The 18,957-nt window shown below is 44.5% G+C and overlaps 1 protein-coding gene and 1 pseudogene across 3 annotated transcripts in view; one reads left to right on the top strand and one right to left on the bottom strand.

The window, feature by feature from the left end:
* The first annotated feature begins 204 nt into the window (after positions 1-204).
* Positions 205-990, top strand: LOC147419243 (uncharacterized; annotated as a pseudogene).
* Positions 991-4,317: 3,327 nt separating this feature from the next.
* LOC147419244 (uncharacterized) overlaps positions 4,318-18,957 on the bottom strand; it is a 61,992-nt gene continuing 47,352 nt past the window's right edge. The window contains exons 2-3 of one of the 3 annotated variants that reach the window (XM_086506120.1): positions 7,312-7,392; positions 4,318-6,860 (exon numbers count right to left, since the gene is read on the bottom strand). In XM_086506120.1, coding sequence (XP_086362246.1) covers positions 4,744-6,819 — 2,076 coding nt within the window. In that variant the 5' untranslated portion in view covers positions 6,820-6,860; positions 7,312-7,392 and the 3' untranslated portion in view covers positions 4,318-4,743. The other 2 variants (XM_086506118.1, XM_086506119.1) reach the window with 2 other exon arrangements.

Raw genomic sequence — 18,957 nt, forward strand, 5'->3', positions numbered from 1 at the left:
GCTGCTGCGGCACCCGCTGTGGCTGACCTACTGCGATTGCACAGTGCCAAGAGTGTAGCACCTGCCGTTGCCTCACTGCACCAGGCCTACTGTCTCACTGCTACATGTAGCCACTGCCGCATGATTCCACCTATGCAATCAGCGCACATTAATCAAAGGGTATCCAGAAACGGTCGAACAGTGAGCTCATCGCCTTTTAAATCAATGCCGAAGGACACGCCCCCCAAGGATTCAAGGGACATGACGATCACATGTACTACACAGGACATTTGGGGACTGCTACTGTCTATCCAAGAACAGGTACGACAACAGAATGAGGTTATTTCACGCCAAAATGAAGACATCAAGAACCTGACACTACACAACCAAGAGTTGGATCATACCATTGCACTGCAAGCTCTGAAGCTTCAACAACAAGAAGACACCCTGAAAACACTGCAAACTCAAGTACTGGAACAAGGCAGTCACATAACACAGGTCACCAATAATGTAACCGATGCACCCGAGGGGTCTCCTCCATCTTGGGCACAGATAGTGAAACAAGAGAGGACCATGGGACACAAGACAGGAGAGATGTATACGTATGAAAGTATGTATAAGCATGAGGATTCTACCGAATACAAGGAAAGGGAGAAAAGATCCCAAAACATTGTGATACGAGGCATGCCATAACCTGAGGGGGAAACAGTCATGTCATTGAACGTAGACGTTACCACCCTGTTAGCAGAAAAGCTTGATATGCAAGATGCACGGGTATATGGGGCACATAGAGTGGGTCAGAAGAAGATTGATGCTCATAGGACAGTTGTATGCACAATGTTGGATGCTCGCAAAAGGGCCATAATTTTGGAAACTGCACGCTTCTACTTGAAAGGCACTCAGTACTATGTAAGTGAAGATAGAACACCGACACAACAGGTAGCAAGACGGAAAGCATATGAGGAACGCCTCAAGGAGAAAAAACCAGCATCACCGCCTAAAAATGCATAGGGGCACGCGACCCATGGGATCACAACCATACAGGTTACAAGCTGGAATTGTAGAGGTTTCCCATGGCATAAGGGGGAAGGGCTGGTGGATATTCTACCACAAGCTGACATACTCTTTCTATTGGAAACATGGGAACAAAACACATGCAGGCTGCCAGACATTAGTGGATATATCAAGCACTCCGTATGGTGGAATGGTACCAAAATGCGAGGACAAGGAGGTGTAGCTGTAATGTATAAGGAAGAGCTTCAAACGATGGTTGAGGTATGCAAGATCGATGACCACAAGCGCTATATATGGGTTAAGGTTTTCTCTTCACAAGGATTGATCTTTGTTGCAGGATGCTATATCCCGCATCGAGAGTCACCTTTTTATGACACAAACCAGCTATCCAAAAATGACCCCTTTGCTGACCTATGACAGACATTGCAATGTATGCACAAGAGGGAGCAGTTGTCCTTCTAGGGGATTTGAATGTCCGGATTGGAAACACACAGGTACAATTGACAGACCATTCAATGCACCCTGCGGATAAGAATGGGGAACTTATACTTGGTTCTATGTGGGATAGATGTTCAAGTGATAACATCATGAATGCACAGGGGTCAGCCATGATAAGTATGATGAACTCAATGCAGCTTGTAGCCATGAATGGTGCGAATAAGTTCGTACACTCTGGATCGTACACTTGCTACACGGCAAATCAAGGGAGGAGTACAAATGATTATGCCTTGGTGAGATACGACGCATTGGACTTGGTCCATAGTTTTGAAGTGGGTAGCAGGCTACCGACCTCTGACCATACCCCAATTCATATATGCCTACACATGCCCAGTATGCCTATTGTCAACACAATGAATACACCGAATTGGTCATACAAAATGCAACTCACAAAGAAAGAGGACTATGCTAGTCTCTTAGATAGCTTACTGTTTGATCGGAACATGCCTTGTGACATTGAAGAGACGTGGAAGATCTTCCGACATGCAATGGAGGAAGCGGCAAAAATTACTATGGGCAAGTATCAAAATGGTAAACAGACTAGGAAGGGTTTACCTCATAATCCTTGGTTTGATGCAGAATGCAAGGAGGCCAAACGCAAGATGAGAGGCTTAGCACAACACTCAACTGAATGGGAATGGGCTGCTAGAGAATACAATACACTCAAGAGGAAAAAGAGACGCATGTATGAACTCTCAAAAGAACAACTAGACCTCAGCAGGTTCAGAAGGCTTGGCGTAACATGAAGGGGAAGAAAGGGGATGTGATGGGAGATTTCAGCCTAAATGAAATGTATGCTTATGTACAAACTTTGTATGCCCCGTCGGGGACTCAAGAGGCGATATACACAGGGGCTCAGGCCGAACATCCAAAGCCCATCACCTTCCAGGCAGTCATTAAAGGCCTCAAAAGCCTGGCGAATGGGAAAGCAGCTGACACATTACATCTTACCTCTGAAATGCTGAAATGGTCAGGTATTGAGGCTAAGAAATGGATACACCATATGATGAATCAAGCAGTCAACCAATACTTACCCCAAGATTGGCAAGAAAACTGGGTGAAAGCGCTCTTTAAAGGAGGTGACCGCAATTTGCTCACTAATTATCGCACCATCATGGTGAGCTCATGTATGGCAAAACTATTTGAAAGCATTATTGAGAAAGATCTTAGCACATGGGCTGAAAATAACGGGAAACGTGCCATTGGACAAGCAGGATTTAGAGCCCGCCACAGCAAGATAGACCACCTTATCACACTCCGGGTCTTGATGGATGAACCAGGCTAAAAGGCAAAACCTTGTATTGTTGTTTTGTGGACTTCACGAAAGCGTTTGACACAGTACCCCGTCAAGGGCTATGGTCACGTATGGAAACTCTGGGAGTTCCTATGCATCTCAGGGCAGCAGTGGGACGCCTCTACCAAGAGGTCAGATGTAAACTCAAGACAAACACAGGTTTCTCACAAGAGTTCAGGAGCACTATGGGAGTTAAACAAGGATGCCCTTTGTCACCTACACTTTTTGGACTATGCATAGATGAGCTTGATGATTTCATTAACAAGGCTATGGGAGAGGGGGGAGATCACCCTAGCATTGGTACTTTCACGCTTCTGCTCCTCATATATGCCGACGATGTGGTTCTCTTTGCCTACAAGGCCCTCCTACAGAAACTTTTGGATACAGTACATGCATTTTGCAATGCAACGGGCTTGTCAGTCAATGTAGCCAAAACAAAGGTTATGTCAGTCCACACATGTAGAAATGAGAATCAACCCATCATCACGTATGATGGGCAAACACTCCAAGCGGTTGAGAGGTTCAAGTACTTGGGCATCTATGTACCTTCAAACCATGCATGGGAAAGTTGCGCGCAAAACAGAATTGATGCAAGACAAGCGAAATACTATGAATTTGAGAACATGTGCAAGCAAAGTGTCACAAGGCAATGGGAAATCAAGTCTCTGGCATTTGATGTATGCGTAGTCTAAACAATACTTTACGGTGTAGAGGTATGGGGGGGAGTATCTCCGCTAGCACTTGGAATGACATTGAAAAGATACAGAAAAAATTCCTATGTAGACACATGGGGATCAAAACTACCACCCCATACTCAGTGATGCTTTTGGAGATAGGCAAGAGACCCTTGGAAATGCAAGCCTTACAGAGGGTACACAGATACCTCATGAAAGTTAAGATGATGCCGGAGAGCCGTCTACCCCACATGGCATGGCAAGCCGGATGTAAACCGCAAAAGAATTACAAGAGTAAGTTTCTCACATCCAATGGTTCTCTAGATGGCATGTGGGAGACCATGTGGACATGCACATAGAGGAAGGCACTGAACATGAGCATGGGCTGAATTTTGACAGAAGCATACTTGAAGCCCTACACACTAGATGGAGTACAACAGTACACAGGTCCAAATTTGAATACTACGGCAAACACATCAATACACGATATTGGGAGACCTACAAGACTGGGGACACCCAGATGCATATCAAGACACCTATGTCCCACCGGGTAAGACGGGCCATTACTTTGATGCGGACGCGATCACACATGCTCAAGATTGAAACGGGAGGGTGGCTGAATATTAAGGAAAATAGAAGGACATGCACACAATGCAATTTAAACAAAGTGGAAAGAGAGGCCCATGTCACCATCGAGTGCCCAGCATACGCACACATCCGTGCTAATTTCCCACTGCTATTGCAAGGAGATGTCACCTTTGAGGAGCTTGTCTCTCGGACACACCCCTCCCCAGTAGCTTTAGGCATCTACTTTGCCAAAGTATTGGATCATCACACAACACTAACACACAAGAAAGCTACTAGCCCACTCCCCCCTCTACACACATGAGGGGAGCCTCTTGAAGATTTTTTTTGTGGTCCCATGGGTCATTTTGGCCCCCCGAGGACGTAAATACAACATCATCATCATCATCTCTCTCTCTCTCTCTAAGGCTTACAAAAATGTACAACCTTTTCCATTCATGATCTAGCACTTCCATGCACCAGCCTAGTGGCTACTCTCCATATGTAAACTCAGGCTGTAAAAGCTACTAAAAAGCCTACATGTCAATATCTCATCAAATGGAATGTGGCAAAAGACCAAGTCCACCTACAGTGACAAATGGGAGCTTAAGGTTCCCATGATATATTTGGGCACACCCTAAGTTTGTACAAAAAGATGGGTGAACTTGATTAAGTATTCTTTCTACCCTTCCCTGTTGGAGCCCTTGTGTCTTCTTACCATTAATGTACTTCTGTGGCAGATCCAATGACAGAACCATTTTCCACATTGGCCTCGGACAGCTTGAGAAGCCGCTCTCTCTCATCAAGAAACTTGGCAAGAACTTTATTTCGCCGGAAAGCAACTTCAAAGGGACTTGTTGCTTTAATTTCCTCAGAGCCTTCCTCAGAGCCAACGACAGCTTGCTTTTTCATGGTTAATACGATTCGATCTCTGGTTGTGCGTATAACTTGAACAGCTACTTGCTGGCCTACACTGAAGTAGGTGGATGTCTCAACACTCTGCCCACTTGGAAGCACCTCAGATGCTGGAAGGAACCCAACATGCCCCTGCTTCAATGTTACAAAAACCCCTGAGGAATCAACCCTCTGGACGCACCCATTGAAATGCTGACCCTTCTGAGGCTTTCCAGCCACTTTCGGTGAGCTCTTATAAGGAAGCTGTACTGAAGTCTCTTTGCGTTGTTGAAAGTTATCCTGTGTTTCCACCTTCAGGTCCCCATCTTTTGTAATTAACTTCAACGATAAACGCTTGGTAGCTACATCCACATACAAAACCTGGACTTTAACATCGTCTCCCACCTTTAGAACGTCCTCTACAGATCTGACATACTTATTGGCCATCTTTGAAATGTGAACCAGACCGGTCGAGGATGCCCCAACATCCACAAATGCTCCAAAATGCTCGATTTTTGTAACCTTCCCAGTGAGAACAGCTCCAGGCTTCAACACATCCAAACGTACAGTAATCCCTCTCCTTTCCTCAGGAGCATCATGCCCACTGCTCTTAGAAACCTCAATGCTCTGCTCTACCTTCCCATTTCCTGTTTTAAAGGTTTCGCATGCTTCACCAACCTCGCTTTCCAACAATGTCTCTGTAACGCCGTGATCTGTATCCAGGCCCCCTTCACCAGCGGCAGCCTGTGTTTGCGAAGAAAGAGAGCAGGGTTTACAAGGCTCTGTGACTACAGGACTTGAATGTCCAGGCAACATCTTTGAGTCCCCATCTTCTGTGATCAACTTAAAAGAAATTCGCTTGGAGGGTACATCCAAAGATAAAACCTGGACTTTAACTTCATCTCCCACCTTAACGATGTCCTCTACAGATCTGATATACTTATTGGCCATGTTGGAAATATGAATCAGACCCAACGAGGATGCGCCAACATCCACAAATGCTCCAAAAGGCTCAATTCTTGTGACAGCCCCTGTGAGAATAGCTCCTTGTTTGAAGGCATCCAAAGATACTGTAATGCCTTTACTTTCTTGAGGAGCAAGATTCCCTTCAGGGCTGTTTTTAGAAGACACAACGCCCTGCTCCTCCTCATTTTCTGTTTCCAAGGTATCATATGCTCCAACCTCACTTTTCAACAATGATGGTTTACAAGGTTGTGTAACTAAAGAATTTGAATGTCTGGGAGGCACATTCAGGACCCCATCTTCTTTCATTAACTTGAAAGAAATACGATTGGAAGATACATTCACAGATATAACCTGAACTTTAACTTCATCTCCTACCTTAACAATGTCCTTTACAGATTTAACATACTTACTGGTTAAGTTGGAAATGTGAATTAGACCACTCGAAAATGCCCCAACATCCACAAATGCTCCAAAATGCTCAATGTTTGTGACCTTCCCTGTGAGAATAACTCCAGGTTTCAAGGCATCCAAAGGTACCGTAATGTCTTTACTATCCCGAGGACCATATTTCCCACCTATCCATTGGGTGCTGTTCTGAGGAGCCTCAATGCTCCGCTCTACCTTCTCATTTTCTGTTTCAAAGGTTTCATTTGGTTCACCAACATAACTTTTCAGCAATGTCTCTGTAAAGAGGTTATTTGTATCCCCTTCCCAAGTAGAAGCATATATTTGCAAAGAAAGAGAGAGGGGTTTACAAGGTTGTGTCACAAAAGGATTGGAATGTCCTGGCCATCCTGTGTGTTTTGACAGAGATGTGTTGTATTGCCTTGATGCTAATCTGTTGCTGGATAAGAGTAGCTTTGCACGCACAATTTCTGATGAAGAAGCAGCAAAAAAATTTCCATTGGCAGGAGGCAATAATGCTGATAAATCCATCAGGTACTTTTCATCCAAAATTGAGTAATTTCGTTTGCAACCTGTACCCAACATTAAATTAAATGAATATGAAAACAGGAAAATGTAGCAGCATCTGAGACCTTTATTAGTTTCCAATAGATAAACGATTTAATTGTTGCACCAGAGCATCTAAGTAAGAGTTAAAAGTCCATACGGAAATTCATACAAGTCAATATATTATCCAACTCATAACTGATGCCCTTAACTCTTACAAATTCAAATCAATGAACTTCAAACACATTCTTGCTCATATGAGTTAAGGCACACGACCTTGCTCGAGTGTCTCAATCTTAAAGTTGAACATTGAAGACTGAATTCCGTATCAAAGTGGGTGGTAAGCAGATCTATTCGAGTCTAAAATTTGTTCAGGCAAGTGAAAACCAAAAGGATAGTGTAGTTATTTGGAAAAGAAGAGTTTCTTCAAGTAAGTGATTCCCGCAAAATCAACAAGAAAATTAAAGCATTCAATACTCGCAGATATTCGACCCTGCAATGGCCAAAATCGATGACATTCCTTCCCCTTTAAAAAAGAGTAATCGTCCCCGATTACACCTGTAGGCAACATAGAATTTTACAAATTATGGCTTACAAACATGTATGCAAAACTTCGTGCCAATGCATCACTAATGCATCATGGGGTGTATGCCATACCGTGTCATCAACAAATACTATCAACATCCACATCATGCACGCTAGGCAAGATAGTACACACTTGGCCTTTCAAACCATATGCAATTTGTCAAAGTCGACGATGGGGAAGGGTAGAGAGAGAGAGAGAGAGAGAGAGAGAGAGAGAGAGAGAGAGAGAGAGAGAGAGGATTCTAGGTACTAATCCTTAATTAAGTACTTAAACTCATGATTAAGACTTAAGAAACTTGAACTGAACTCAGAAACAAGACTCGGAAGACTCTGTGTTTGATTGATTCAAAGTGTGATACAAGGGCTCCTTATATAGGAGACGAAGAGACACAAATCAAAAGACATGCCTCCTGGTGAAGAGACATGACTTTAGACGTAAAGACACGTCCTTTCGGCGAAGAGCTGCAACCATTGGGCGAAGTGTCGCACCCGTAGAGCGAAGGGGTGTGACCATCCCAAGCGTAGGGGTTCTGCTTGGCATGGCACTTCGCATATCTGCATCAATGAGTAAGTATGTAATGTAGCTAAGTCACAAACATGACATTCCCTCCCTCTTTAAATGAAACCCAGGGTAGTTGAAGAAACTCTAGGAAGAAGGAAATGTAATGTTGTATTGCTTCTGTATCCAAAGCTCTTTCTGTTAAGTCCCACGTCATAGCAGTGTTATTGACCATGACTATTTGCCAAACTGAAAACTGATCATATATGCAATTTGTCTCATCTTTGTCAAAAGTATGAGTATCACATCTGTAACTTGATTAGTGCCTTTGTCAAAGTCATTTGTAACTTCGAGCTTTGTCCAAGAAAAGATTGAATTTGTATCTGCTTCGAGTGAAATTTTTGGTAAACTGACTTGAGTTTTCTGTTGAGTGATGACCATTGGTTGAAAAATTGTAAGGTATTCCATTGGTTTATCTGGAACAGTAAGATCCTCCTAAAGGGATGTTGTAGATTGAGACAGAGTAGTGTTTGGAGGTATATCCATCTATAAAGGCTTTTCTGTGGAACAAGCTGTGTCCAAAGATTCAATTGCAGCGACTGAAGTCATGCTGCAAGAGTCTGCATCTGTTTTATCCTTTGCAGAGTCTTCAAGTTTGAAGAATTATCATTCACCATAGCATCTGGTATCTGTTTAGAGACAAAGACTGTATTCTTCAAGGGCGGTGACGGGGCGAATTTTGCTGCTGGATCACGGCCAAAGAAGGGGTTATGTGCTTGTTGGTTGTCACATAAGAACTGGAATCTTCTGAATCTTCAGCTTTCTCGACGGGTATTAAGGCTTCCAATTGACAAGGGAGAGGTTGAGGAAGATGTTGCCTCTTAAACCTCTGAAGGATCCTCTTGCACAAGGAAAGAATCAATAAATCTTCGACTTTACCACCATCAGATAAGAAAGACTTAAATGTAGGGCATGGCTCGCGAGGGGGAACTTGTCCAGCGTTGCGGCGTTCACGACCGAGTACTCGACTAGGGTCGGATATATGTGCCACTAAGTCCGTCCATCTTAATATGGCTGATTTCTTTTTAAGATGAGATCCTTTGGAAGCTTCATGTTGCTGCTTTTGTTGCTGATGATTCCAATAAGAAGTTTGCTGCTTAGAATTGTAACAGTTCCAAGAATATCCATGCGAAGACTTTAGCTGCTCGCACGAAGGTACTTTGTGTCTAGTTGTCTCTGAAAAACCATGCTTTGGGTGAGAAAATTTTGGTTACGAAACCTCCAATTTGGTCTCTTCAAAGGTTTGCATCTGTAACTGGTCCAAGCAAGTGTTGATGGAAGCAAAACTTGCTGAGAAATTCTGTTGCATAGCTTCCATTTGGGCTTTGAGAAAGGTAAGCATCTGTGCCTGCTGACCATCTTCTTCATGGGACGTCGACATGGAGATCTTGACCTCGTTGATGGAGGTGTCTCCTTTAGAGCGGGCTGTGTAATCCGAAACTAGGAGCTTGCTATGAGCATGCACCAGGGATTGGAGGAAGATAATGTTGTTGACTGCATCCAATCTGCACTCTGTCAGTGAGTAGGGTACCGCCCAAGGATGCATTCGAAGTGTGGAAGATGACGAAACTTGCACGCTAGTAGACGTGCCACACCACCCACACCTGTAACTGAGTTGCGTGGCAATAGGTGACATAAACCACGTAATCCTGTAGTGTCGGCACGACCTGAGACACAAGAATGGGTACTGGTTCTGGAGCGAGTACGGGTTCTGGAAGATCTGTAATAAGAATGTATGCTGGCTCGAGAACTAGGATATACTTTGGCTCCAGGATTGGTTTGAGGACCAGGACGGATTTTGTTTCGGCCGTCTGAGTGTCGGAATAACAATTATACCGTGGCCAAGAAGGTGGTTCTCCGGCAAACTTCCCTCTGGAACCTCGTCTATGTATGAGAGGAAAGGGATGGGCACCCAGAACTTGTCATCTACCATGGGTGCGGTTCCAACAGCGCACAGAGGGGAACCAGAGAGCCAACGCTGGAGGGTGAAAGAGGGCTGAAATGTACGACATCTGCTACATTGCTGGCTGGTTTGGACTCTAGAGGATTCAAAATGTTGACACGTGGGTAAATTGGGGCAGACAGCCAATTTTGGCCGGCCACTTTGGGGCTCAATAAATTTGGGTGTGTTAATGTAGGTTTAAAAAGTAACGTTGCTGGTTTCTTAGCGTAAAAACTCCAACAAAAAAAGGCAACGCTTCAGCCAGCGATTCAACAAATTAGCGTGAGGAGTTTTCAACCCGTGTGAAGAGGCAACCTGCTGGGGACTCGATCGCTTGGTGAGTAGCAACTTTGGGAGAAAGGGGTGCGACGTGAGTGAAGGGGTGTCCTTCCACGGTGCCCTTTCACGAAGAGGCGTGCCCGTTGATGTGCAGCAACCAGCGAAGGTATTCAGCCTCTAGCAGAGAGAGCGCCACACCCGCAAATAAGTACTTCTATATGCGAAAGGGTGCCAGCAAAGTAAAGAGATGTTGTCCGTTGATGTGCCCGTTCGCGGGAAGGGGTGAGAGGGCGGATTCGAAGGGTTACCACCCGAGGGATGGGGTACGCAAAGAGTCACCAGCACGAAATTTTCCCAGAAAATCACTGGGTACGTGGCACGCCACACACACACATCTGCGTCTCTGTCTATTATTTATGTAATTGGAACAGAAAAATTCATGTTACCTCATGCTCGTGGGTGTGTGTGTACCACCTTTCTTCTGCTTCCATGCAACTCCGGGAAGGGGTGGAGAGGGTAGCGACGAGGGTGAGAGGCTCACAACCTTCGGGTCCCGGGAAAAAAATTTGCTTTGATACCACTGTGAGGATTCTAGGTACTAATCCTTGATTAAGTACTTAAACTCATGATTAAGACTTAAGAAACTTGAACTGAACTCAGAAACAAGACTCAAAAGACTCTATGTTTGATTGATTCAAAGTGTGATACAAGGGCTCCTTATATAGGAGACGAAGAGACACAAATAAAAAGACACGCCTCTTGGTGAAGAGACATGACTTTAGACGTAAAGACACATTCTTTCGGCGAAGAGCTGCAACCATTGGGCGAAGAGTCGCACCCGTACAGCGAAGGGGTGTGACCAGTCGTCGAAGGAGTTGGCTTTTGGTGAAGAGGTACGTCTTTTGGGCGAAGGGGTGTGACCGTCCAAGCGTAGGGGTTCTGCTTGGCATGGCACTTCGCATATTTGCATCAATGAGTAAGTATGTAATGTAACTAAGTCACAAACGTGAGAGAGAGAGAGAGAGAGAGAGAGAGAGAGAGAGAGAGAGAGAGAGAGAGAGAGAAATGAAATGTAATATTAACGTCTTCAAAAGGCCAAAATGACCTATGAGACCAAAAGGTTACATGTGGTGAATCTAATACCAGGTCTGGGTACAAAAAGTACAAAGAACTGAAAAGAAAATAGTGGGTAGGGGTGGGGTGAAAGCTGATACAAAGGGTATACAAAGGGGGGGTGAGTTGATACAATGGATCTCTTTGACAGTAGAGACATCATATACATATACATTAGTAGAGGCATAAAGAGAGAGAGAGAGAGAGAGAGAGAGAGAGAGAGAGAGAGAGAGAGGAGGAAGAAGAAGAGAATTTTAACGTCATAGGAAACTATCCCAAGAGACCTTAAAGATCTATCCGACGAGGAGAGTTGAACTCAAGACCTGTTATTCAAGAGAGAAATGGCATAACCAATCTACCACACATGGGTGATAGAAAGGTTATACCATTTTCCTCTTTTTATTAGCACACACACACACTCGAGAAGAAGAGAATTTTAACGTCGTAGGAAACTATCCCAAGAGACCTTAAACATCTATCCGACGAGGAGAGTTGAACTCAAGCCCTGTTATTCAAGGGGGAAATGGCATAACCAATCTACCACACTTGAGAGAGATTTGATTTGATTTGGTATTAACGTCCGCGGGGGGCCAAAAATGACCCATGGGACCTCAAAGTGATACAAAGTCTCCCCTCACGAGGGTGTATGGTGTGGTGTGTGTTATTCTCTTTTTGTGTTCCTATGAGTGTCTTTTGATGCTCAAGTATGCGGGTGAGGTATGTTCCGAGAGCTGTAGGGGAGGGGTCTGTCTTGGATAATAGGTCCGCAAAGGTAGAGCAACCGCTTAGAAGTGGTTGAAAATCAGCCCGGATGTGAGCGTATTCTGGGCATTCCAATGTCACATGTGCTTCATCTTCGGGAGCTTGCATTGTACGTGATGTGCATATCCGTTTAGAAGCATCAATTTTCAGCCAACCCTCTGTTTCTATTTTGAGCATATGTGACCTTGTGCGCATCAAAGAGATGGCTCTTCGTGCCATGTGGGGCATGGGTGTTCGTATGTGGGCCTCGGCTTCCATTGGGTTTGTGCTATAGTCTTCCCAATACTTTGTGTTGACATGCTTGCAATAGTATTCAAATTTCGAGCGGTGTTGCGTTGTCTTCCACTTGGTGTGGAGGCTATTTAGTAATGCAATTTCAAAATTCAGCATATGTTCTCCCTCCTTGCCCTCCTCAATAAGCATGTCCACATATGCCTCTACATTCCATTTAGCAAACCATTTCTTAATATCCTGTATGAGGCTCGATGACAGAAATTTGCTTTTTTTTTTTGTCTTTTGCGGCACACATCCTGTTTCCCATGCAATGCGGGGGATTCGAGTAGTAGGCATCGCTTTGACCTTCATGATATACGTGTACATTTTTTGCAATGCTTTCATTTCTAGTGGTCTCTTGCCTGTCTCCAAGAGTAGCACGGAGTATGGAGTCGTCTTTTTGACCCCCATGTGTCGACATAGAAACTTTTTCTGAATTTTTTCAATTTCATTCCATGTGTGGGCTGAAATGCTTGCTCCCCAGATTTCCACTCCGTAGAGGATGGCTTGCACTACGCATGTCTCAAAAATGGTCGCTTTTATCTCCCATCTTTTTATGCTCCTTTGTGTGCACATGTTTTCAAATTGATAGTACTTGGCATGGCCGATGTCAATTCTATTATGTGTGCATTGTTCCCAAGCATAGTTGCACGGGATGTCAATCCCCAAGTACTTGAAACTGTCGACTTTCTCAATTTGTTTCCCTTGATACACGAGGGGGGCGTGGATATCCATCTTACGAGTCTTTACAATCATGAACTTTGTTTTGTCTACATTGATTGATAGACCCACATTTTCACAAAAAGCATGTAACGCATCGACCAATTTCTGTACAGCTGTAATGTCATGGGCGAAAAGAGCCACATCGTCTGCATAGATGAGCATGAGAAGTGTAAGCATCTCGATGGTTGGTTCATCCCCTTCTAGTTGAGGGAGGAAGCTTTCTATTTGATCAATGCACAATCCAAAAAGAGTAGGGGAGAGAGGGCATCCTTGTTTGACCCCCATGTTGCTCGAGAAAGCTTTGGACAGCCCTTCGTGCGTTTTTAGTTGACACATGACTCTATCATAGAGACGTGCTACCGCACTCCTGAGATGCATCGGTACTTTTATGCATTCCATCCTTTTCCATATACCCATTCTCGGGACCGTGTCAAAGGCTTTGGTGAAATCTACAAAGCAACAGTATAATGTTTTTCCCTTTAGCTGACTCTCTTCCATTAATACCCGGAGTGAAACAAGGTGATCAATGGTGCTATGTTTTGGTCGAAAACCTGCTTGTTCTTTTGCTCGTCTTCCATTTGTCTCTGCCCATGTGCTTATGCTTTGTTCTAAGATGCTTCCCAAAAAAGTTTTGCCATGCAAGATCCTACCATAATGGTACGGTAGTTGGTAGGCTGATTTACATCCCCTTTTTTGTAAAGTGCTTTGATCCAGTTCTTTTGCCAATCCTCGGGTAACCCTTGAACAATGGCTTGGTTTAGCATTCTATGTATCCACTCTCTGGCTCTCATACCTGACCATTTAAGCATTTCTGAGTTCAAGTGTAGTATGTCCGGAGCTTTCCCATTTGCAAGTTTCTGTATGCCTTTTTTAACCGTTTCGGAATCAAAGTGGTCTTGGGCATGGAGATCGGTTTGCATGTGTGGCATTTCTTCCGCACGCATTATTATGCACATATAGTTGTTCCACATACATGTACATGTCATCTGAGCTTATGTCCCCCATAATTTCATGTCTCCGTCCCTTTATTTTCAGCCATTCCTTTTTGGAATTTTTCTTGAAGTTGGCTATGGCTTGTGTCTCCGTGCGTAGCTCATAGTTTCTTCTTTTCCGCCTCTTGAGATTTGTGTAGTCTTTTGATAGAGTTTCCCATTCTGTGTTCGTCGTTGACAGTGCCCGCAATTGTTGTTTTACATACTTGCACTCTTCATCAAACCATGGGTTATGCGGTAGCCCTTTAACATGATTTCCTCGCCGATGCGTTTTTCCCATTGTTTGTTCCACGGCGTCACATAGAGCTTGTTTGAAAATTGGCCATGTTTGTTCAATGTGTGATGGCATGGGTACATGAGCAAGTGCATTGTCTAGATGTTCTACATACATTCTTTTCTTGTCCACTTGCATTTTGTATGTCCATGATCGGGCATGGGGCTGTTTTTGTGCTTTTTGAGTGGGAGCTTGTACCCATACATGGATTGGGGTGTGATCCGAATTGGGTGACCTCTTCCCAATTGTAAAATTACTTACAATATGGGATGCCTCATATGCAATCAATACATAATCAATAACACTCATGCCTTTGTTGGCCGTGTAGCATGTGCATTCTCCCGATTTTTCAAACTTACTTGTTCCATTGACGGCGATTAGTTGTAAGGATGTCATCATACTGAGCAATGCAATATCTTGCGGGTTTGTAATGAGATCTTTCGAACATCTCTCCCATGTGGGATCTAGTATCTCATTATGTTCAAGCATTGGAGGTGTCATGAGATCCACCATTTGCATTTGCGCATGTGCTATGCGAGCATTCATGTCCCCAATAAGCATAATCATCCCTTCTTGTGCATAGGCATGGATATCGGCATACAGATCCTCGAAAGGTTAATTCTTCTCTACATTGAAGGCACCATAGAATGGTGACTCTCTATGGGGGATGTAGCACCCGGCAATGAACATAGGTTTAGGTTTTGTGTCAAACTTGATCCATATGTACCGGTTATGAGCATCTGTCTTGCAAATTGTGATCATTTTTCTGAGTTCCTCTCGGTATATCACCACGACTTCTCCTTGTCCCCTCATTTTTGTACATGGCATCTGTAGGGAGTGTGTGACATATCCTTCAATGTGTGGTATTCTACATGCATCGTGTTCCCATGTTTCCAGAGAGAGAGAGAGAGAGAGAGAGAGAGAGAGAGAGAGAGAGAGAGAGATTATGTTGAACCAACGAACTCGGCAATGAAATAGATGATAATACAATGGGGGCTAGGTCAGTGTTACCGAGGAACGCCCATCTAACGGGGGAAATTCCCGGAATGGCGTTCCAGGTGTTTGGCAGTCCCTGAAACATTTCGGAACGGCCAACCGTTCCGGACAAGCGGTTGATGCTCGAATAGACGGCCCGGAACGGCCAGATTTTCAGATTTTGGTTTTTTTAATCTTGTGAGCCAGATTTTCAGATTTTGGTTTTCTATCTTGTGAGCCTCCCCCTTATAGAATGCCCCTCCCCTCATCCCTTACCTTCACAATGCACACAAGCTTTCAAGGGCCAAGGCTCAAGCTCTACCCTCTCGAGTCTCGACTCTTCAACTCTAGCCTCTTTCAAGCTCTCAAGTCTACAAGGCTACATAGTACAAGCTCTCTCCCTATCTCTCTCGAGCTCTCTCCCTTTGTCTCTCACCCCCTCTCAAGCTCTCAAGTCTACACGAGACACGTGTCACGATTGCCATAGTAATGTTGAATGGTCTTCAAATCAAGGATTTTGTGAGTATTAGAGTCAAAGGACTCTAATACTACTTGTTTTCAATCACACAAAGCTAAAAATTGTAGTATTTGGGTGTTTTTAATGCCTCCCGTTCCGGGGACCTTGCCGTTCTTCCATTCCGCGGGGATCCCGTTGCCATTCCTGTTCCGCGTTCCGGGTAGCTCTGGGCTAGGTGCCTCTTATATACTAGCCTTGGGGCCTTAAATACCCCCCTCCGAGAATTTCCCTACCCAAATCTTGTCAAGTAAGTAAATAAATACCTAAAGACAAAATAAAATATTTGGATCACATTGCGCTATTTGCTATTTACTTGAGATGCTATAACTTTAACACAAGTGTGCGTGTGACCTCATGTAATAGCCTTGGACACTCCAAAGCTAAAATCTACCACACTGTGAGAAAACTGCACACAACTAAAAGAAATTGCAAAAGTGAGAGAGAGAGAGAGAGAGAGAGAGAGAGAGAGAGAGAGAGAGAGAGAGGAGAAGAATAAGAAGAAGAGAATTTAACGTCGTAGGAAACTATCCCACGAGACCTTAAAGATCTATTCGATGAGGAGAGTTGAACTCAAGAGTCAAGACCCGTTATTCAAGAGGGAAATAGCATAACCAATCTACCACGAGAGAGAGAGAGAGAGAGAGAGAGAGAGAGAGAGAGAAAGAGAGATGAAATGAAATGTTATATTAACGTCTTCAAAAGGCCAGAATGACCTATGAGACCAAAAAGTTACAATCAGTGAATCTGATACAATGTCTAAGTACATAAAGTACAAAGAACTAAAAAACTAAAACTGAAATAAAATTAGGGGAGGGAGGGGTGGTGGCCGATATAATGGGTAAGTTGAGACAAAGAGGGATACATATCACTAGTGATACAAATGAAATCCAGATCAGCATAGGGAGGCGGCTCAGATGAGATTCCTCATCGGTCGCTGTCGAATCTCATCAATATCCTCCATGGTCAATACTCTGACTAGGCGTCTCGCATGTCAAGCTAGAGTGGACTAAATCCTCTTCTGCAACCTCTGTTGATGATGCGAGGCCCCCCGTGGTCGTGGGCGCTTGGCTCTACCTGGCGCAATGGCTCGATCAATCACCGTACCTCTGGTGTGGGTGGGATCTGAGTTGTGATGACTGCTCCTCTGGTCGGTATAAAGAAGTCTGTGATCTGTCTCTGAGGCTGGCTCTCCCCCAACATCCTCAGCAAGCTCTCTCTATGTTTGCGCAGCTTTAGTAGAAACAATCCAAGACCTCATATTCTCATGACTCTAGAAAATGGTCCAAAAGCCTCTCTGAACAGACAATGGAAGTGGCCTCGTATCTCATAGCACACCGGGGAATGACGTGTGTAGTGCAGCTCTGTCTCTCGCTCTAGGCGACATAAGTGACATATCCTAGCCTCTGCTCGTACTCCTTGAAATTGGCCAGTCTCAATCTGAAGATGATGTGAGGATGTACGTAATTGCACAATAGCACACCGTATCCCATGAGATAAGTGTGTATCCATGTATGCATGTCTAGTCACAAAACCGTCCTTTGTGAGTTGGAGAAGATGCTCTCTATAGAAATCCATCTTTGTGCCCAACTCCTATGTCGGTTGTATGCATGTGCTCTTGGTATCCAGCTGAATCAAATCCTGACATATGAGTCTGGTGATCTCTGTCTGTGTAAGAGATAGGGAGGGTGCATCCAAGGAGTACTGGAACGGGGGCAATCTATCCATGCTGAAACTGTGTGATTGAAACCATGACGGCATCTGCCCATACCAACATGCTTTATCTCCCTGCAACGCTAGCTTCGAGATGACTCCAAAGCTAGCCGAGCTTATCTGTCTCTTGAGAGGTCACATAAATTGTGTATAAAGGATACTGATCTAGTTAATGACTCTACTATGAGGGGGGGAGCGGCTAGCTCGGCTCGGATAATCTCATGTGGCGTTGAGGCCTTAGCCCAAATCATCCAAGAAATCATAGATACCAAAGGCCTCTCCATCCATCCGTGCTGCCAGATCTGCCATGGTGGTCTACTGAGGGTCCCCATATCTGAACTCCATAAAGCATAGCTGAAGCCACTAAAGTGTCAAAAAGCCAAAGCTTTGTTCGCGGTTCCTGAAACTGAACCTACGAACACATCCTCTCCAATCCTCCCAAGGCTGATTAAGCTCTCGTCACTTTAGTCTCTACTGCTCTCCTCAATGAAAACACCGGTCCACTGAATACCATCCCAAGATAGGTGTGTGTATCTGTGTACTCCACTGTCTCCTGGCCAAACGTAAATGTGGGTGCGGTGCTGACCTCCTGACCCACTAAGATGTGGTGTTGAACACCATAACCTTGGTTTTCCCAAGCTTAACAGACAATCCACTATCATGAGCAAATATGTGCAAAGCATCTAAATGACGCTGCATCCCCTCTGGAGAGTCAAAAATCAAAACAATATCATCAACATATAACAACAGCGGAATCCATGTCCCTGCTAGCTGAGCACCTCTGTCTCCATCTCGCTCTACATAGTCTGAAAACTCATCCACATACATCCCAAAAAGAGTCGGAGATAGGGGGCATCCCTGCTTCACCCCAATAGTGGAGTGGACCATGTCAAACATACCCTCAATAGTGCATACCCGCCCCACCACTGTCCTATATAAAGCCAAAATCCCCCATATCAGCTCAATGGGTACACTCATCTCCTGTAGTCTGCGCATAAGTCAGGCTCTCGGCACTGTGTCAAAAGCTTTGTGGAAATCCACAAAGCTACAATAGATCCTAGGGCCATGGTGTTTACCCTCCTCAATAATAGCTCTGAGTGTCAGAATCTGGTCAAGAGTGGAGAAACCTCTCTTGAAACCTGCCTGTCTTGATGCTCGTATGCCCTCTCTCTTTGCCCATCTACTCAGATCTTGCTCAAGAATAGATGCATACAACCTAGCCAGTGTGTGACCAACCATGATGGTGCGATAATTCTTGGGAACCGTGGGATCTCTTGCCTTGAAAAGACGCACAATCGTGGACATAGTCCAAGTCTCAGGAAAACCCTCCTGCATGGCTCGATTAAACGTCATAGCAAGAAGCTATGCAAGTATATCTCTAGCATGGATGAAGTGGTCTGCTACCAGACCATCATGATC

This window comes from Adiantum capillus-veneris, chromosome 29 (genome assembly GCF_014529385.1).
Source record: "Adiantum capillus-veneris isolate H3 chromosome 29, ASM1452938v2, whole genome shotgun sequence".
NCBI lineage: Eukaryota > Viridiplantae > Streptophyta > Polypodiopsida > Polypodiales > Pteridaceae > Adiantum > Adiantum capillus-veneris.